This window comes from Theropithecus gelada, chromosome 5 (genome assembly GCF_003255815.1).
Source record: "Theropithecus gelada isolate Dixy chromosome 5, Tgel_1.0, whole genome shotgun sequence".
Taxonomy (NCBI): Eukaryota; Metazoa; Chordata; class Mammalia; order Primates; family Cercopithecidae; genus Theropithecus; species Theropithecus gelada.
In genome coordinates, this window is record NC_037672.1 from 1,128,182 (window position 1) to 1,148,783 (window position 20,602).

The 20,602-nt window shown below is 55.0% G+C and overlaps 1 protein-coding gene across 3 annotated transcripts in view; it reads right to left on the minus strand.

The window, feature by feature from the left end:
• Positions 1–3,795: 3,795 nt before the first annotated feature.
• Positions 3,796–20,602, minus strand: part of SPON2 (spondin 2) — a 43,149-nt gene continuing 26,342 nt past the window's right edge. Inside the window, exons 2-8 of one of the 3 annotated variants that reach the window (XM_025385760.1) lie at positions 16,183–16,276; positions 10,128–10,268; positions 9,434–9,656; positions 8,839–9,062; positions 8,575–8,766; positions 7,980–8,154; positions 3,796–4,512 (exon numbers count right to left, since the gene is read on the minus strand). In XM_025385760.1, coding sequence (XP_025241545.1) covers positions 4,328–4,512; positions 7,980–8,154; positions 8,575–8,766; positions 8,839–9,062; positions 9,434–9,653 — 996 coding nt within the window. In that variant the 5' untranslated portion in view covers positions 9,654–9,656; positions 10,128–10,268; positions 16,183–16,276 and the 3' untranslated portion in view covers positions 3,796–4,327. Of the gene's footprint in view, positions 4,513–7,979; positions 8,155–8,574; positions 8,767–8,838; positions 9,063–9,433; positions 9,657–10,127; positions 10,482–10,641; positions 10,774–16,182; positions 16,277–20,602 lie in introns of those variants that run through there. The other 2 variants (XM_025385759.1, XM_025385758.1) reach the window with 2 other exon arrangements.

Here is a 20,602-nt window from a genome sequence, read left to right on the forward strand (position 1 = left end):
ACCATCCTTTTGGGATAATTTTCCTCCACCCTGAACTACATCCTTTAGAAATTTTTCAGTGTCATTATCTTGGTATTAAGGTTCTTCAGTTTCTGTTAATCTGAAAATGTCTGCATTTTGCCCTCATTCTTGAAAGATGTTGCTGAGTTCTCAGCCCTGGGTTGACAGTTAATTTCTCTCAACATTTCAAAAGTATTATCTAACTGCCTTCTGACTCCCTTTGGGCAGTTAGGAAGTAGCTGTCATTCAACAGGTGTTCCTTCGTAAGCAATCTGTACATTCCTTTGGATCCTTTGAAGCTTTTTTCTTTGTGTTTAGTGTTCACCAGTTTCAATATACTGTGCATGGGCAGCGACTGCTTTCGTTTCTCCTCTTTGGAATATATTGTGCTTTCTGTTTCTGGAGATAGCTTTTAATTTTAACCAGTGCTGTAAATTTGCACTATTTTCTCTTTAAACATTGTCTCTTCTCCACTCTCCCTATTATCTCCCTTAGAGTCTCTGATTTAAAACATTTTAGAACTTTCCATCTTGTCTTCCATATCTTTGTGAAATTTCCCATTTCCTGTCTCTCTGTGCTGCATTCTGCCTGATACCTTCAGCTAGATCTTCCAGTTCACTAATTCTTCGTTCAGCTATGCTAATTAGCTCTCCAACTCTCTGACTAAGGCTTCCTCATTTTATAATTTTTCCTTTCCAAATGTATCTGTTTCTAATCCCCCTTGTTGGTTGTTCATTTTTGTTCTATTTTATATTACATTTCTGACAAGTTAATTATCTGAGAGCTTGGGTGTCTGAATCTGTTCCCTTTTTTTTTTTTTCCCCCTGGCTTTCAATTATAGCGACTTGTTTTCTCGTTTATTTAATCTTCGTGTTGCGCTCGTTGCCTGATTTTGATGGTTGGGGCTCACACTAGGGACTGGGAAAGGTCCTGTGGAGAGAATCGCTCCTGTCCTTTCCTATATCACAGGGCATTGCTGGCCTCGAGGGTGCTTCTCTGTGTGGGGTGCCGGGTTCACCTTTTCACTCTTCTGCTGGCCAAGCTCACAGCAGCCCTCAGGAGCCCTGTCTCTCCCAGCTGCTCATGAGTTTGTTTCTTTGGCCTGACACCACCTCCTTCCTCTAGCCTCAATGTGTTTGTTTGCTTATTTTTAGAAGTGGGGGTAGAGAGTAGAGTCCTCCCTGCATCTTATGAAAGGGGCAGTGTCTCAGAGCTGGCTCCATCCCATTCCGCCATTCTGTGGGTGGAGGGTGTCCCCTGAGAGTGCCAAGGCAGGCGTCTGGTTTGTGCCATCCACACACCCTCTTCTGTAGCTCCAGTGGAGTATGGCGGGACTTCTCCATGTTCTACCCTTCGTCTTCCTCCCCCAGTGCCACAGACCCCTCAGCCCCAGTCCCCATGGCCCGTGTGTTGTTGCTGAGCACAGTGGGCCATTCCATGATCATCCTCCTGTGGCTTGGACACTGGACTGCCAACCACTTCTCGGCACGCTGGGCTGGGCCAACCCCCACCTCGTAGGCCCAGCAGCCCCCTGGAGCCCAGCATAGCCATGTCCCACTAATATGAGTGGCATGCAGTCTCAGTGCAGGTGTGGGGCCCCTCCTTCTGTCCCAGGTGCCCCCCGTCCACCTGTGGCAGCTCAGCGTACGGGGGGCTACAGACCACGAATGGGACCCTCAGGTGTGAACTTGCCCTCACTTGCTCACTGCCCCCCTGGCTCCCCATGCTAACCCAGTTGGGTCAAGGCCTTCCTGAAACTAGGATGGGGTCAACTGCTTTGGTGTCTCTGGGAGGCATGTTAAATGCAGGTCTGTAAGTATTCATGTTGCCTTTTCATCAAAACAAACCCAGACTCATCCATTTCTTACCATTCCCATGGTAAGAGGGAGGCCCACGCCTCCCTCTTTCGGGAGGATTGCAGGGGCTTCTCCTCTCCATTTTCCTGTCCATACCCACTACTCACTGCTTTCAAGATGGCGGCCACTGATGCGGTGCTGTTTCTGCACTCTGCGCCTTCCCGTGCTCCCCACCTCATTCAGGCGAGGGCAGCCACGTAGGTCCCGTCTGACCCACCCTCTGGCCAGGCAGCCCCCGTGGGATTCCTCACACAGCATTCCATTACCGGATGGCGCTCCCCATTGGTCTCCTTCAAATCTCAGTGCCTCAGAACAACACTGTCCATCCTGGTGGCATGGGGGCTCCAGAGACTTCTGTGATGGCACCTACGTCAACACATACCCTGGGGTCCCTGAGGCCGGGAGAGAGCACGATAGCCTCTCACCTGGGCAGTGAATGTTCCGGCCCCGAAGTGACGCCTGTCCCGCCCCAGGGCCCCCCAGCTCCATGCTCCAGGAGGGAAAAGTGACTCCTGTCCCACCCCAGGGCCCCCCAGCTCCATGCTCCAGGAGGGCCCCCAGCTCCATGCTCCAGGAGGGCCCCCAGCTCCATGCTCCAGGAGAGGGGCAGGTGGATGCGGGTGTTTGCAGGGGTCTCCACCGCATCCCCTTCCCCAGCCTTTCAGTGTTCCTACAGGACTTCACAGGCTCCACAGTAGTGCATGGTTCTGTGAGTCTGCTCTTACACTCTCTGCCCTTTGACTGGAGTGTTGTGTCCATCTGTCAAGGCTTCGATGCACCACCCCTTTGTGCTGCTCTGGTGTCTCTGAGTTTAGAGCTCCTGGCGAGGTTAACTCGGTCAGCATCTTCTCCTGGTCACGCCAGCCCCAGTGGCCCGGTGGCTCTGACTGTGGAGTTTGCCACGTGCTCTGACTCAGGAGCATCAGGGCTGGTGTTCTGTGTGTTTTGTGGGTTCCGGTTGTGGGTTCATGTTCCTGGGGACCCTCTGAGTTCCAAGTACACAGTGTGATCTTTACGCAGGATTTATGACCATTCCTTCAGGGGCCTCCTGGCATTATCAGTCCCGGGAACCTTAAGAAAAGTTTAAGTCCGGGGTTTTTCAGGTCTCCACGTAACCTCAGAACTCACTCGCCCGTGAGCTTGGGCTTACGTTCATTGTTTTCAAAGATGGTGGGCGGGGATGGCGTGCAGGGCGGTGGGAGCTGGTCCTGGGATCTGGTTCTAGAAGCAGCAGGGCTGGAGGGCCTTAGCTAGTTACAAGGAAGGGTCGTCTCCCAGGCCTCAGGGTGAGGGAAATGAGCCCCCACCTTCTAGTCACTGGGAGAGGACTGGAGGAGAAGCAGCCATCTCCCAGGCATTTCCATCCTCAAACCACACACAGCTCTGGCCCAGGCGCTAGGAGGGCCCTGGGGTTCCACCAGGAGAGTGGCACTGGTGGGGAGGGCCACGGCAGATCACAGTGAGCCCCTGGGGACATATTTGAGGTTGGGGCCTCTGAGCTCAGGTCCCAGGAGGTATCTGCTGGTGGCCTGATGGGCTGTGAGGGTCTTGGTGGTCAGTGGCCCCCCATGAGCAGCAGCAATGCAAGCTGCTCCCACAAAGGAGGGGCCAGAGTGACGGCTTCTGGGACCTCATCCGGATCTTGAGGAGCCCCTCCTCTGAGCTTCTGATCGTCCTGTGGGCAGGCGCCTGCCTTCTGGGTTTGTGGATGCACCTGACACGCCATTTGCTGTCTTCTGAAATCCTGTGGGCCAGGAGTGGCCTCTGTTGTGGGGAGACCTGTGGGTCTCAAGCTTCCCTCCCACACACACAGAGTATGTGCCTCATGGCCCAGATAGATCACCAGGCACCTTCTGAACGTGTGTCCCCCATTAGCACACACCAGGTGTCCCTGCACTGCACAGGGCCCAGAACAAGTGTGGGGACAGCCAGCACGACATTTGTTAGGAACAGAGATAGTCTTTATTCAAATGCAAAGAGATCCATAACATGAAAACACAGAAGTTCCCGAAACTGCCCCATTTATTCACTTCTCAAGTGGCCCCCGCTTGGATGCACCCTCGGCAGAGTGGGCTCAGCACAGCCTGCAGCACCAGGTCTGAGGTATCTGCAACCACGTGGGAGTCAGGCCCCTGGACAATGAAGGACGATCTCCTGGAGCAGCAATAACTTATAAGGAGACATAATTTAGAGTAGACGGAGCCTTGGGGATGACTTTATGCAGAAGGAGGAGGCTGAGAGCAGACGGGACATGGGGACCCAGAAGCAAGGATGGGAAAGGAGGCGGCTGTTTCCCAATGCCCCTGCCGGCCACCAGAGGGCCCTTCAGTGCAGAGGGGGTCGGCGCGGCCTCACCGCGGTCAGGAGCAGCGCGAACCCCCTGTGCCCTCGGCCGCCTACAGCACGAGCCTGCACAGGAACCCCCGACACCCCACGGCTCCGGGGGCCTCAGGGGCTGCGGGGCTCTGGTCTCAGACGCAGTTATCAGGGACGCACTCAGCCTCTTCTTCGAGCTCGGGGCAGGGGCTCCCGTTGTTGGCGGGCTGGACCCGGACGTAGCGAGTCCTGCTCTTGGCCCCCAGCCTCCCACAAGGGCCTCCGCACAGTCCCCAGGACGACCACAGGGAGACCTCGCAGTCCAGCGGCGTTTCTGGAACTGGACGAAGCACAGGAGAGACGGAGGTGAACGCTCGCGTGAAGAGGCGCTTCGTACCCACAGAAGCCCCGCCCACCACGTGTGCATTCATCAGAGGCCACGCCCACACTCCGGGGGCACCTGCGTTTCTCCGCACAGTCGCAGAGTGAGCGGCAACCTCGGACACAACCCAAGGACTGGAGTTGCGCGTTTCTATGGAAGAGCCGGAGCTGCCGCTCAAGTCTCTGTGGTGTTGGAACTCCCACATCGTGGCAGAGGAAGAGGCCCCGGGCACCTCCGTAGGAACCCCAGGAGAGGGCGGACACCCCTGCTGTAGAAAGCTGCTCTGTCCCAGCCTGGACCCAGCTGCTACATTTACCGGAATAACAGACAGGGGCAGCGGATTCGCTGTCTGTCTTGCGGGACCTGGACCCCCACGGGACTCAGACATTTCAGTATCCTTCTCGTTTCCCTGTGGCCCATCTGGTACCATAATTTTCTTTTTTTTTTTTTTTTTTTTTTTGAGACGGAGTCTCGCTCTGTCGCCCAGGCTGGAGTGCAGTGGCCGGATCTCAGCTCACTGCAAACTCCGCCTCCCGGGTTCACACCATTCTCCTGCCTCAGCCTCCCGTGTAGCTGGGACTACAGGCGCCCGCCACCTCGCCCGGCTAGTTTTTTGTATTTTTTAGTAGAGACGGGGTTTCACCGTGTTAGCCAGGATGGTCTCGATCTCCTGACCTCGTGATCCACCCGTCTCGGCCTCCCAAAGTGCTGGGATTACAGGCTTGAGCCACCGCGCCCGGCCATAATTTTCATAAATTTAAAAATCATCATTTGGTGTTATGGTTAAGTCACTTGGTAATTTCCATTTTTCCAAATCAAAGTGAAAACACCTCTTTTGCACCTCACAGGCCAAGCCAGACAGATGGACAGTGTTTCTCTGGCTGTGTGGCCCAGAGCGGGCAGCCCTGAAGGAGGCCAGGAGCCCCACCTCACTCTGCCGTGCTCTTGAGGACAGTCAGCAAGGGCTTGGCTCTCCTCACAAATCTGCGAGCACCCTGCTGCCAGCTTTGTGGCTACTGAAGGATGAAAGAGAGTGGAGAAGAGGGTTGGTGTGCAGGTGCAGTGCCTGGAATGGTCGGGCAGCCCTGGCCAGGCCCACACCTGGAGCAGCCCTCTCCAGAGAGGCAGGAACAGGGCTTGCAAAGACCTCGGGCGCTGAGGCTTCGCAAGGGCACTGGTGTAGACGCCAGAGAGCCAGGGCCCCGGGCAGCCCACCTGGGGAACACACAGAGCTGCTGGGAGATCCCAGCACTCCCCGGCTTCCTGAGTGAAACCAGGATGGTGGCAGCGCCCCTGCCCTCGCTGCGATGAGGAGTCAGTGAGCGCTTACAGTGTCTGTTCTGCAGCGAGGGCCGCACCGCAAGCGTCCTGTGAGGAGGAGGCCTGGGGACAGGCGTCCAGCGTGTGAGCAGGAAGCCAGAGCGGAGCCAGGCTGGCCTGGCGTGGACCTGGCAGAGCCTCCTCAGTGCCAGCCACCACATGCCAGTCCCAGCCTCTGCCCTTGGGAAGCCAAAAGTCACAGGAGAGACCCTTGTGGGCAGTGGTCTGTGCTCTGTCCCCACAGGGCCAGCACGGTGGGTGCTGGGGAGAGAGCCACGAGGGCACGAGGGAACAGAAGCAGGCCAGCATGCAGGCGGGTGCAGGAAGCACCAGAGGGGGCTGGTGGGAGTGGCTGTCCTTCTCAAAGCCACGATGCCTGCAGCGCCCTGGGATGGGGTATCATGCCTCACAGTGGCGCTTCCCAGGAACACTGGGGAGGGAAGGTGCTCGGCTTGATCCTGCTCAGGCGCTGTTTGGGTGGAACTCTCTAGACGGGTCTCCTTATCACCAGCTCCCCGCTGTGGTCCCCTGGCAGGCACAGCTGGCTCTATCCCCTTTCCACCCTCCTCTCCATGTCCTGCCTCCTGCTCAGAGCTCACAGCACACTCTCTCCCCACCGTTCCCCTGCAATGCTGCTTTATCCTTCTCCTGGCTGCTGACTTTATCCCTCTCCTGGCCCAGGGCACTGGCCACGTGCTCCCCTGCCCACTGAGGCCCAGTGCCCCCGAAGGTGGGGCAAACCGCACCTCTCTGGACCCTCTGCCCACGGAGTCTCTTCCTGCCAGACTAGCCGCACAGCACAGACAGTGCTGGCATGTTGCCTGTTGGGTAAGTGGCTTGGGCACATCTGCTTGGAATGCGGCATCCACTTGGACAAATGAGTGAGAAGCCCAAGCCGGAACTGGGCAGGGGCAGCACTGAGGCTGGCGCAGGGAAGCCTGGTTCATCCCAAATGAGGAGGAGGGACCCAGGACTGGGCACAGCCTCTGTCTGGGGAGTGGTTCCCGCCAGCCATGGGGAGCTCACCACCTCCTGTCTGACCTGACCTGGCCCTTGCCTCCAGGGACAGCTGACAGTAAGCTTGTAATTACTGCTGCTCCTCAAGACGACATCTGTCCCTACCACACGGCTTGGGAGGCAGGGGTGTGGGGGGCGGCCCCATACCTGCCTCAACTCCAGCCAGCAAGGTGTAGGATGATGGGGCCCATGGCCAGGTTGGTGGGCTCAGTTCCTCCTCGGTAAAGTCTGAAGTCCACTCTTGTCTGGGGCCTACCCTGACTCTCCCACACCCACATCAGGGGAGACCCAGAGACCCTGAGCCAACGGGCCCCAACCCATGACCCAGCGAGGTGCTCCGTGGGGACAGTGGCCGCCACTCAGCTAGGCGGGGAGGGAACTGCCACTCAGCCCCAGCGTTCCCAGCCTGCCCTGTCCAGCAGGTGCCTGGAAGAGCTAGGGGAACGCTTATCAGCACCTGTCCTGCCCCACACCAAGGCGCCTGTGAGTACAGCCCTGAGCTGTGTGGTGGCCGGGTCCTGAGACCCCCCACAGGTGCCCTGCAGCACAGCTGTCACCTGGTGGCCACACAGACAGGGCCATCCTAGCAAGCTTCCCTGTCAGCTGTGACACACAGGTCACCCGTGGTGCGTGTCTGACAGGACAGAGTCTCTCACGTACTGTCTGGAGCCTCCTTTCGTTCTTTCCCCTAAGCTGTGGCCCTGTAAGATGCTTTCAACTGCAAATAATGTGGAAGAGTTACATCTTCAGTGCTGGAACGAACAGAATCCTGAATCTTCTCAGTTAGCACCATCTTGCAGTACAGGCCAGGAATCCCTACTTGGAATTTCTCAGAGCCTTAGATTCGGGTTTGGTGGTGGCCCTGTGGCAGGGTTCAGGGCTGCTGTGTGTCCCGTGTGACCCATATGTCCTGTGGGGTGTGAGCCGCGGCTTCTCCCTCACGGGAGGAGGCCGTGGCAGACACTGAGTTTCCCTCTGAACCTCAGCGCCTCTGCCCGCTGGAGGGACGAGGTCCCTGGGCTCTGCCGTGGGCACTTTCCACCGCCAGCTCCCCCCTGCCACCTGCAGAATGGGAAGGAGGCCATTACCTGAGGCGCTGTCTACAATCTCATTGTCCCTGCTGGGCAGGACTGGGGCGGGAGGGACGAAGGCCCTGGGGCTCTGTCGCAGCCGCACCAGCGTCACCCTGGCGATGGGAGGCAGGGCCTTCAGCCGAGGATAGTAGAAGGAATTGGCTGGGTGGCTGGGAGAGGAGGACGTTATCTGGGGAAAAGGAAGAGGAGGTTGGCCTGGGGTCCAAGAAGCTGACTTCTGTTATAGGTATGGCCTTACTGGGGCCACTGCCCTGCGTCCAGCACACCCTCTGCACCACAGTGGGGGACAGGGTCCCATGTGCTCCTCTCAGCCGTCCCATGGAACAGGGGCTGGAAACCGAGGCCAGGAAGGGGCGGCCTCCTCAGGAGGCGCGTCCTGCTCTCCTCCCTGCGGTGCTGCGACTCTGGGTTGGGGGAGTATGGGGGGAGCTGCACCCCCTTGCTCACCGCTGGCGCTAGAAACAGCCTCTTCCACACAAAAGCCGCAAGCGGCTGTCCTGGGCTGGGAGGCTAGGGCGCAGCCAGGCCCCAGCCCCGTCCCCACCGCGGGGGCCACAGTGGCCCTTGCGCACGCGGGGCGCCCACTCACCTCGGTCACCGTGTCCTGCGGGATGGTGGCGAAGTTGGGGGAGGAGAAGGTGAAGCCGCTGTCCGTCCCGGCGTCGTAGGGGTACAGGTCCAGCGCCGCCTGTTCCCGCCAGCGGTCCCCGTCGCACAGGTCCAGGCTATCCACGCCCACGAACCAGTCCGGGCTGGGCACGATGCGCACCACGAACGAGACCTGCGGCGACGGCGGCTCAGCGCGCCCGGCCCCTGCCCCCTGGCCCCCGCCCCCGGCTAGCCCCGAGCTCACCAGCGAGTGCCTGCGCTGCACCTCCAGCTCCGCCGACGTCTGCCCGGTGCCGCTGGGGACTGCGGGCGCGGAGAACACCGCGTGCACGCTCTGCAGCGCCTCCCCCGCCGCCTCGATCTCCTTCATCAGCGCCCAGGCCTCGCCACGCTCCGCAAAGTCGCGCAGTCCGTTGCTCACGTACTGGTTCTTCCTCCACATGCTGTAGTCCGAGCTATGCGCGGCCCCTGCGGGACCACCCGGCCGCGCCGCAGGCCATGGTCAGAGACGGCGGTCGGGCTTGGATCCCAGCGGGCGCCCCAGGAAATCCCTCCCCGCCGCCCTCAGGGAACCATGGCCCCCGCCCCGTCACGTCGGACCGTGACACCCTGTGGCTGCCCCTGCCCCGACCCACCTGCAGCCCACTCTCCCCGTGACCGCCCCCTGCCCCCTCTGCATCCCCGGAGCCGCACACCGCAGGCGCTCAGCAATCACTCTTGCATTGGAGTCTCCCAGACGTGAGCGCGCCCCAAACTGGGAAGTGCCCGTGCAGCTGTTGGGGGCTCCGTTGCCGCAGCCCTCCTGGTCGAGCAGAAGGCGAGGAGCGGGCTGCACTTACCCAGCAGCGAAGACCACTGCGCGGGGGGGCGGAACATGGGGTACTGCTTGGGGAAGGCCGTCTGGCTCCACTTGCCCGTGAAGGTGATGCTGTATTTGGCCGGGGCTCTGGCGGAACAGACGGACTCTCCCCCACGAGGCAGGCCGGCGGCGCCGAGCGTGGCCAGGAGGAGAGCCCAGAGGGCCCTGCCCAGGGCGGCGGCCGGGCTGGGGTTTTCCATCACCTGGGAGCACAGAGGGGAGCGGCCGCGCGCTGGCACCGTCGTGGCAGCCTCGGGGTGGAGAGCCGAGAGGGCTGCGGCACTTTGGGCTCCGAGGACGGCCCCCAGCGCCCGCGCCCCCCTCCCTGCTCCGTAAAGCTCTCCTGCGGCGCTTCTGAGACCCCCATCCGCGGAGGGGATGGCGCGGGGTTAGATCGCCCGTGCGCCTGCGATCGACCAGGGGTAATGGGCAGGTTTTCAGTCCGAATCCCTGCAGCTTGCCGGGTCGGTCTGGGTGCGGCCTCTGGGAGGTGCCCTTGCCGTCGCAGGGAGCCGGGGCCTTGGCCGACTGGCTGCCCCCGGGACTAGACCCGCAAAGCTCGGTAGCAGCCAGTCCTGGGGGTCCCTCTGGAGGTGCCACAAGGTTCTGGGCCGCGGGGAAAGTGCAGGAGGCCCGGGCCCTCTCTGGGTGTCCTGGTGGCACGCAGTACTCACCCGGCAGGAGCGGCGGGAGCGCAGCGGGCAGCGGTCGGGTCCCAGCCAGAGCCCGGAGCTCCTATTTAAGCCCGAGACCGGCGCTCCGGGCCGGCCAATGAGGCTCCAGTTCCTCCCGTCCTCGATGCTGCACGGCCTGGCCTCCAGCGAGGGGCAGATAGGACGTGGGAGAAAGGACGAGAAGAGGCTCCGGGGGCTGCGGGGGCGGCGGGGGCTGCCGCTTTCCCAACTCGCCCTGCCCAGCGACCTTCCCCGGGCCTGGATCGTCCTCCCCTGGCCGCGCTGCCGCACCCCTTTCTTTGTCTGTCTGTCCTGTCCCTCCCCTCCCGTCCCCGTTCGCTCCCCTCCCCCTCCTCCCCTCCCCTCCCACACTCCTCCCCCCTCTCCTCTCTCCTCTCCCTCCCCGTTTCTCTCCCGTTCCATCAAGCGCCTTCCTAGTGCCTACCTGAGGGGAGTTCTGTGCCCCAAGCCGGGAAAGCCCAGGGCGTTGGGGCGGAGGGGCTCTTGTTTTCGCCTTCTCGAAATTAAAGCAAGCGTGCTACACCTTCCCGCGCAGGGTGTGACCTGGAGAGCCCTGTGCGTGGCCTGACTTCAGTCTACATGCTGGAGGTGGCTGGGGAAGCTCCTGGATCCTGTTGCAGGCATCCCTGGCCTTTGGGGCCCCGGCTTTAAGTCTCTTTCCTGGCATGGCCTAAAGCTGCACAGAGCAGCCTAGCTGTCTACACTGTGGCCAGAGGGCATTTGCAAGCCATCCCTCCTGGAGGGAGGTCAGAGTGGGCTGAGGGTCTGGGGTGGAACGCACAGAGAGTCAGGAAGAAGCCACACAAAGGGGGCCCCCTCCCCAGGGCCCCGCACAGGGCTGGGGCTGCAGGCGGGCAGTGTGTGCGGTGCAGAGCCCTCCCAGGGGCTCTAGGCTTCCCTGCTTTGGGACGAAGCTAACAGATGCTGAAGTTGATCCTCCTCCATGTCAGGAAAATATTTATAGGTCCCCAGTCATGGGATCTGGAAACTAGAGCGGAGGAAGGAGCCTGGGGATGGTCTTGCTCAATCCTTCCTCTGCTCATCGGAATCACCCAGAGGGCTTTTAATCTTAGACAAAACACTCTGATGTTTGGAACGCTGTTAATGTTTCACATATTCAAAAAGAGAGAAAAAATAAATAGAAGCAACTAGGACAGAATGCAAACAGAAACAAATGATCTAACCTGTATTTTAAGTGAAAACCACAGATAAGCCACTCAATGCAGTATTTAGACTCCAAGACCCCAGGACAAAGACAAATTCCACCTCCTTGCTTCTCAAATGTTTTGATCTGAGGACTCCTTCACACTCTTAAAAGTCACTGAGGGCCAAGTGCAGTGGCTCATGCCTGTAATCCCAGCACTTTGGGAGGCCCAGGCGGGAGGATCACTTGAGCCCAGAATTCGATACTGGCCTGGGCAACATAGGGAGACCTCATCTCTACAAAAAATACAAAAATTAGCTGGGTGTGGTGGAGTGTGCCTGTGGTCCCAGCTACTCAGGAGGCTGAGGTGGGAGGATCACCTGAGCCAGGGGAGGTCAAGCCTGCATGAACTGTGCCACTGCCCTCCAGCCTGGGCGACAGAGTGAGACTCATGCCTTTAATCCCCAACACTTTGGGATCTGCCAAGGCGGGCGGATCACTTGAGGTCAGGAGCTCGAGACCAGCCTGGCCAACATGGTGAAGCCCCATCTGTACTAAAAATACAAAAACTAGTTGGGTGTGGTGGTGCACGCCAGTAATCCTGGCTACTCGGGACGCTGAGGCAGGAGAATTTCTTGAACCTAGGAGGCAGGGGTTGTAGTGAGCCAAGATCGCACCACTGCAGTCTAGCCTGGGCAATAGAGCAAGACTCTGTCTCAAAAAGAAACAAAAAAACAAAAAACTCATTGAGGACACTGAAGAACTTTTGTTTGTGCGGGTTATACCTGTGCATACTTATCATTTCTAAATCATAACAGAAATGTTCAGAATACTTGTCAATTCACTTAAAAATAAGAAAATATTGCTATTACACATGAACATAAATAGCATAATGTTTCATGAAAAGCAATCATACTTTTAAAAATGAAAAACCTGACTGAGAAAAGGCATGGTTCTACGTTTGTGCAAATCTTTGTACTGTCTGGCTTAGTGGAGGCTGGATTCCCATATCCGCTCCAGCACTTCGTCTGCTGAGATGTGCTGTTAGTTGAAGTCTATGAAGAGAATCTAGCCTTGGCTGCGTATGTTACCAGCCTTGTCAGATGCCTGCTCTGGCCTGCAGCCCTCCAAAGCCACCGTGTGCCCATCAGAGCATGGGGGCGAAAGGTGCCCTCATGCAAAGGGCTTCGATTTCAGCCACCACCTGGAAGGATCTCAGGCCCTCCACGGGTCCCTGGTAACCGCTGCTCAGGGGCTGGACTCGAATCCACAGGCCTTTTTCCCAGAGCGGCGTGGGGCGGTGGTACTGCAGCTACTCTGCATCCCTGGACTAATCCCTCGCTTTCTGGGCAGCTTCCTCAGCGGAAAGGAGCTCAGGCTCCTTGGCGAAGCCGCTGGCTCCGGGTCTGAGGAGAGGAAGGAGGTGCCAGGCCTGGGGCATGTTCTTGTGTGGGAAGCCAGGGTGCCACTCCAGAGACTCACTGAGGCACAGTCCCCGTCTCAGTCCAGCTGTGGCCATGGCAGCAGCTTCCAGGCTCACCCAGTCTCACAGGAGGCCTAGGAGGCTGCGGAACAGCCCAGGGGCAGCAGGAGCTGTTCTCCCAGCCCAGCCCTCATGGCGTCTCAGTGAGCTCTGCGACCTGGGGTCTCCACTTGGTGGTGGGCCCAGGCCAGGGGGGTCTCCAGCTAAGATGTAGGGTGGTGGTGGGCTCAGGCCTGGGGGCTTTGGCTAGGAGGAAGGGTGGTGGTGGGCCCTGGCCTGGAGGTCTACAGCTAGAATGTGGGGTGTTGTGGACCCAGGCCTGGGTGAGGTGGTCTCTAGCTAGGATGTGGGTGGTGGTGGGCCCAGCCCTGAGTGGGGGTTCTCCAGCTAAGATGTGGGGTGGAAGTAGGCCCAGGCCTTGGGGGCTTCAGCTAGGATGTAGGGCAGTGGTGGGCCTAGGCCTGGGGGTCTCCAGCTAGGATGTGGGGTGGTGGTGGGCCAAGGCCTTGCGGAGGCTCCAGCTAGGATGTGGGGTGGTGGTGGACTGAGGCCTTGGGGGTGCTCCAGGCAGGGCCACAGCTGATTTGTCTGGGAAGAGACGGGGCTGGCTTGGAGGGCTGGAGTAGACGGCAGCCAAGAGGAACTTGCTTTGGCAGTGGGAGGCCCCTCTAAAAGCACACCTGCGAAGGCCCTGGGGCACCATGGGACATGGTACTGTTCTTTACTGTGCTCAGAGAGGGGGACATGGGAGAACTGGGGTCAGGTGGGCTTAATTTTCCGGATCCTGTGGCCCCTTGGGTTGGATCGGCTGGGGTCTCAGGCAGAGCTGTTTCTGCACTGAGGCAAGGACCACAGGCCAGTGACGGAGTGAGCTTGTGTGACTGCATGCTCTCAGTCTTGCTGGAAATCCCTCTGACTCTCGAAACCTCTTCTGTGAACCAGAAGTCTCTATCCTGCCTTCTGCTGAGGGTCACAGGATGAGTATCCACAGGTGTAACTCACACACCAGGACTTTGCAAGGCGTCCCCCAACCCACACAGAAGAGTTCCTCTGTGCTGGCAGGCATGAGCAGCCCCCCACATACACACACAGTACATTCATTCATTCACACAGTACATTCATTCATTCATTCACACAGCTCATTCATTCATTCACACAGTACATTCATTCATTCATTCACACAGTTCATTCATTCATTCATTAACCACATGGTGAGTATTCCTTGCATCTCAGAGATGGGGACAAAGAAGTGACCCCACTAGACCCAAGGTTGCAGGGGGCTGGGGTGGAGTGGATACATTTTGTAGACCGGATTCTTTTATTCAGTAAGGGTCCTCTGAGGACAGGGCCTTCCTGGAGGTCACTTGAGCCACTTGCCCCAGGGTGGTTTTCAGGGGAGTGTCGCTCAAGGCTGTGGCTGGAGCCAGTGGCTGCTGCCTGTCTGCAGCTCGGCAGAGCACCCTCTCTGTCCGCATCCAGCTCCACCTGGCTGCCCTGCCACTGCCCCAGCAGCAACCCCCTTATCCTTGACGCCCCCCTTGGTGCCTGCTGCGGTTGGGTAAGTGTAGACTGCAGTGTGAGTAATCGGCGGCCCACACTCCCAGGGTGTTGGCAATGTTTAAAAGTTGTCTGTTAACCAAAATGTGTTGCTAAGGTTGGACTTTTGGACAACCGCAGGTGCTGTGAAGCTCCCTTCCCAGTCGGGCATGGGGGGGTGGAGTCTGTGCTGCTTAAATTGGATCTGAGCAGACGGGTGTGGGGTTTCCGTGGGTTTGTTTGTGAGCCGCGTGGAGCAGACGGCACACAGGAATGCCTGGCGAGCCTCCCCTAACTGCCAGCCCTGCTGCGTTTCACCGCAGGCTGTGGCCCTGCCCCAGGCCCCAGAACCCAAAATCCCTGCAGGGGTGCTGGAGGCCCAGCTGAGAAGGGAGAGGCCTTCTTTACCTTTCTGCAAGCGTTCTGGCCTGGGGGCCCTCGGGGTCTGGCATGTCAACGGCTCTTTCAGGGCTTGCCCACGGCCCCTCCCTGGGGCGTGGCACAGGCACCCAGGCCTGGCCCAGCAGCGTGGAGCTCCCGGCCACATACGCTGACACCACACCAGCTGACTCAGACGCGAACTCCCCACCCATGGGAGGGGCCGTCTCCTCCAGAGCACCCAGACTCCAGGATCAGTTTCTGGCTCCCTCAAGGGACCCTGCTGTGCGTTTGAAAACCCTCCTGGAAAGTCCTGTGCTTGCAGGCCACACAGGCACACCAACACTTGCTTGTCTGTTCACTCACGGCCATGTACCGAGGGCCTCACTCTGGCCAGGCACCATGGGCTCTGCACACATTGAGGGCCTCGTTCCAGCCAGGCACCATGTTTGCTCTCTAAAGGCTGCTTCAGACTCAGGGATGAGGCCACATGGTCCAGTGGCTCTCCCTGCCCCACTCTCATCTCTCCCTCCTCTTCAGCACCCACTGACCTCCTCCCTGGCCGAGACACCCTGGCTGCTCACACCCCAGGGCCTTTGCATGTACAGCTCTCCCTACCTAAAAGATTGTTCCCGTGCTGCTTTCTTCCTGCCATATAGGCCTCAGGGAGAACAGCTGCAGGCCCCACCCCCCACCCCCAGAGGAGTGCCTGGTCACATCCTGTCACGCTAGGGTTTATTTTCAATCAGAGCTCCTACAGAGAACTAAGCCTACCGTAACCAGTGTGAGCAGACAGGGATTTACTATGGGGGCTAAGTGGCTTATAGAATTGTGAGGAGGGTTGAAGAGAGACTGTGGACTGAGTGCCCAAGGGTGACCTCCCACACTGCACAGCAGGACGGGGCTGTGGAGTGGGCATCTGGTGCCCCCCTGTGCAGGAACCCGCCACCCCACAGCAGATGGCCACACGCTCCTGCATCCCTCTTGCCCACATGCCTCCATTCTGCATACAGCTTTCTCTGAGCACTTCCGATTGATTGGCAGAGCCTGAATCAGGTTGGGGAATCCAGGGTCTTGGATTCAGCTTTGCAGCCTCTGCAGTCCAGGAGGACACCCAGAAGGAGGATGGGAATGGTGCCAGTGAGCTGAGCTGCAGCCCACACAGTGCTCATCCCCCTGCTCTTCTCTGACTTATTTAACTGACGTTTAGTGGGGACCTTGCCCAGCTGCTTCACCTCTGGAAGCGCTACTGCAGCCACCATGCCAGGCTCATGGGAGGGCCAGCAAACACAGCACTCACTCTTATCAGGTTTCACAGTGGCTCCTCCAGTCCCACCTTGCAAAGGAGGCCAGGTCATTGCTGGCGGCCACAGATCTGGGAGGAGAATCTGCTGCTACTATCCGGTTCTAAATACTGTTTTTTCTCCTCTGTGCAGCAGTCTACCTCCCTCGAATATGAGCCTATCCATTTTCAGTGGCACTTGCCATAGTACCTTTTTCTATCCACATTAAGATGTCAAGACTGTGGCAAAAAGGGCAGCATAAGGACCTCTGAGAACTCTCGTCTTCCTCCAATCTGTGAGAAAACTGGCAAAAATGTCAGAATACATTTTAAGTACTCTGGAAATTAACCAAAGGCATGCAGCAATCTATGTAGGGTTATTTTATTTTATCGATAAAATAGGCTGAATCTTGATAAGAATAGCATGCATTCCTACCCACCCCCTCCAGCTCTGTAGTAGCCTTAAAAATTAACAACCCACATTTGTGATAAAAACTAACAGCCTGGCAGCCACTGGCTGCCAAGATGGAGCTGGAGCTCTTTCAAAGCCTCATTTCCAGAAAGTCATTATTATTTGACCTATCTGGTGGTTCCCTAGGAGATACCACTTGTGAAGCTGTCTGTTTCTGACTTGATTCAGAGCTTACCCAGCATGAAAAGACTTTTCTCCCAGGGCTACTGTTGAAAACAATTATAGGCAATTGATCAGTTGATGAACTTTGCAGTTGCCCAAGGTGGTGGCTAACAGTTGGGCAAGTAATACACAAACAAACAACAAAAAAAGGAAAATCTGGGAAGTAAGATGTCTATGGGGAGCTTTGAAAAAATCCAACATATTTCTGGGAATCTAGAAGGCCACACATATTCCCAAGTCTGAGCTCTGGAAATACCTCAGAAGGCACTGAGCTCATACTTCTGACTGACCTTGAGGCTCTATGCAAGCAGGAAGTGAGGGCTAGTGCAGAGTTGTTAACTGCCCAACTGAGTGTTGAAAGCATTCTCTAACGCATAGAACCTCAAAACAAAAACTGGGAGATGACTGGTTCTGGGCCTTGAAGGAAATCTCTGTCTGGCCATTAACTGACTGCTAAGCTAACTGAGGAGAGACTTAGTGGCCACACATGGTAGATAATACAGATTTTGCACAATTAATTCAGAAAAGTTAATAATAAACTACAACAAACCCTGGGGGATGGAGAGATATCTGATTTCTGGAGTTGCCACATTATACTATTTAGAATGTTCATTTTTCTTTCCTTTTTTTTGAGACAGAGTCTTGCTCTGTCCCCCAGGCTAGAGTGCAGTGGTGCGATCTCGGCTAATTGCAAGCTCCACCTCCTGGGTTTACAACATTCTCCTGCCTCAGCCTCCTGAGTAGCTGGGACACAGGCACCTGCCACCACACCCAGCTAATTTTTTGTATTTTTAGTAGATATGGGGTTTCACCATGTTAGCCAGGATGGTCTCGATCTCCTGACCTCATGATCCGCCTGCCTCAGCCTACCAAAGTCTGGGATTACAGGCTTGAGCCACCATGCCTGGCCTAGAATGTTCATTTTTCAATAAAAAAATTGTGAGGCGTGGGAAAGCACAAGAAAGTATGACCTACACATGGGGAAGAAAGCAATCAATAGACACTGTCGTTGAGGAAGGCAAGATGCTGGATGTACCAGACAAATACTTTAAATTTATGGTCTTAAATATGTTCCAAGAACAAACAAAAACTTTTCTAAATAATTTAAAGTATAAGAGTGATGTTTCACCACATACAGAATATCAGTAAAGGACAGAAATTATAGAGAACCAAGTAGAAATTCTGGAGTTGAAAAGTACAATAACTGAATTTAAACTCTCACTAGAGGATTTCAACAGAAGATTTGAGCAGGTAGTGTAAAATGTAAATAAAAAAGTTAATAGGTAAATTGAAAGTATCCCGCCTGAGAAAAAAAGAATGAAGAAAACTGACCAGCGACTCAGAGACCTGTGTGATATCATCAAACATACAAACAAATGTAAATGCATAATTAAATTCCCAGAAAGAGAGGAGGGAGATAAAGGGGCAGAAAATTATTTGAAGAAATAATGACTGAAACTTCCCAAAGATAAAGAAAAACATTAATCTACACATCCAATAAGCTCAACCAATTCCAAGTAGGGAACATGCAAAGAGATAGCCACACTGAGACACATCATTATCAAATCTTCAAAGCCAAGGACAAAGAGAGAATCATGAAGGCAGCAGGAGAGAAGCAACTCATCTCATACAGGGGATCCTTAGTTAGGTTAACACCTGACTTTTTACTAGAAAACATGGAGGCCAGTAGGCAGTTGGATGACATATTAAACATGCTGGAAAAAAAAATACTGTCAACCAAGAAGTTTATATCTGAAAAAATTAAGGTGAAATTAAGACATTCTCAAGTAATCAAAACCAGAATTTATCATTAGGAAATCTGTCCTACAAGAAATGCTAATGTGAGTACCTTAGAGTGAAATGAAAGAACACAAGACAGTAACTCAAAACCACATAAAGAAACAAAGAGCACTGGTAAAGGCAATGACATGGTGACATAGAAAAGACATTCTAGGAAGATTCTGGGAAGATGGTGGAGCAATAAGCCCCAGAAATATGTTTCCCTGCCCAGACAACAATTGCACTGGCACAATCTGTCTGATGCAACAGTTTTGGAGCTCTGGGGTCTACTGAAGGATTGCAGCTTCCAGGAGTAGGTTTGGATGGCAAAATGCAGTTAATTTTGGCACAACAGCAGTCACCCATCCTCCCCACCAGCCCCACGGCAAACAGTTGTGCATATGTTTTTGTAGCAGTTTACAGAGAGCTTTCAGGAGTGAGGCTGGCAAGAAAAAAGGATGTTCTCCTTCAGATATTTTGGATTGGTGTCTTGATTGCTGATTGCTGTTCTGATCACAGGAGTGCAAAGAAGCAGGTGGCCATTGTTTCACCTCCCCCCATTATTGCAAGCTCTCCTGCACTGGATGAAATGACTTCATTTTTCTCCTTTTCCCTCTTTGGAAGCCAGACATTAAAGACTAGGACATTCAAAAGCAGCTGCATGTACGGGGAAAATTAGAAAGCGATTGGCATGCTCAGGCTCAGAAAAGACCTGAGAAGACCTTATGTTTGTACCTAACACTGACCCTTGGCACACAGAAAGCCTACAACAACAACAAAACAGTAACAAAAAGCAACAAACCTCAGGGAAGGGGGAAACCTGATTTTCAGAATTGTGATATTAGATTCAAATGTCCGATTTTCAAGAAAAATAATCACAAGCACACAAAGAAACAGGAAAGTATGGCCCATTTAAAGGAAAAAAGTCCACTGAAACTGTCCCTAAAAAGACCTGATTATATGTCTACTAGACAAAGACTTTAAAACAACTGTCTTAAAGATGCTCAAAGGACTAAAGGAAGACGTCAAGAAAGCCAACAAAAAAATGAATGATCAAAACGGAATATCCATAAAAAGATATAAAACCTGAAAAGAAACCAAAAAGAAATTCTGAAGGTGAAAAGTATAATCATGGAAATGAAAATTCACTAGAGGGATTAAAAAGCAGATTAGAGCAGGCAGAAGAAAGAATCAGTGGCCGGGCGCGGTGGCTCAAGCCTGTAATCCCAGCACTTTGGGAGGCCGAGGCAGGTGGATCACGAGGTCAGGAGATCGAGACTATCCTGGCTAACATGGTGAAACCCCGTCTCTACTAAAAATGCAAAAAATTAGCCGGGCACGGTGGCGGGCACCTGTAGTCCCAGCTACTTGGGAGGCTGAGGCGGGAGAATGGCGTGAACCCGGGAGGCGGAGCTTGCAGTGAGCCGAGATCACGCCACCGCACTCCAGCCTGGGAGACACAGTGAGACTCCGTCTCAAAAAAAAAAAAAAAAAAAAGAAGAAAGAATCAGTGAACCTGAAGATAGGACAATGGAAATTATTGTCTGAGGAACAGAAAGAAAAAATATTGAAGAAAAGTGAACAAAGCCTAAGAAACTTGTGGGATACCATAAAACAGGGCAACATATGCATTGTGGGAGAAGAGAGACTGAAAGGGTCAGGAGAACATTTTAAGAAATAATAGTTTAAAATTTCCCAAATCTAATGACAGACATGTATATAAACATCTAAGCTCAACAAACTCCAGGTAAGAGGAACTCAAAGAACCCACACCAAGATACATCAAACTTTTGGAAGACAGATAAAAAGACAGAATCTTGAAAGCAGCAAGAGGAATTACTCATCACATACAAGGGATTGTCACAAGATTATCAGCAGATATCAAAAACTTCGGAGGCCAGAAAACAGTGGGCTGATATATTCTGAGTGTTCAAGAAAAAAAAAACACTAAGGACTCTATATATAGCAAAACTGTCCATCAAAAGTGAGAGAGGGCTGGGTGTGGTGGCTCACTCCTGTAATCCCAGCTGAGGTCAGGAGTTTGAGACCAGCCTGGCCAACATGGTGAAAACCCATCTCTACTAAAAATACAAAAATTAGCTGGGCATGGTGGTGCACGCCTGTAATTCCAGTTACTCGGGAGGCTGAGGCAGGAGAATCGCTTAGAACCTGGGAGGTGGAGGTTGCAGTCAGCAGAGATTGCACCACTGCACTCCAG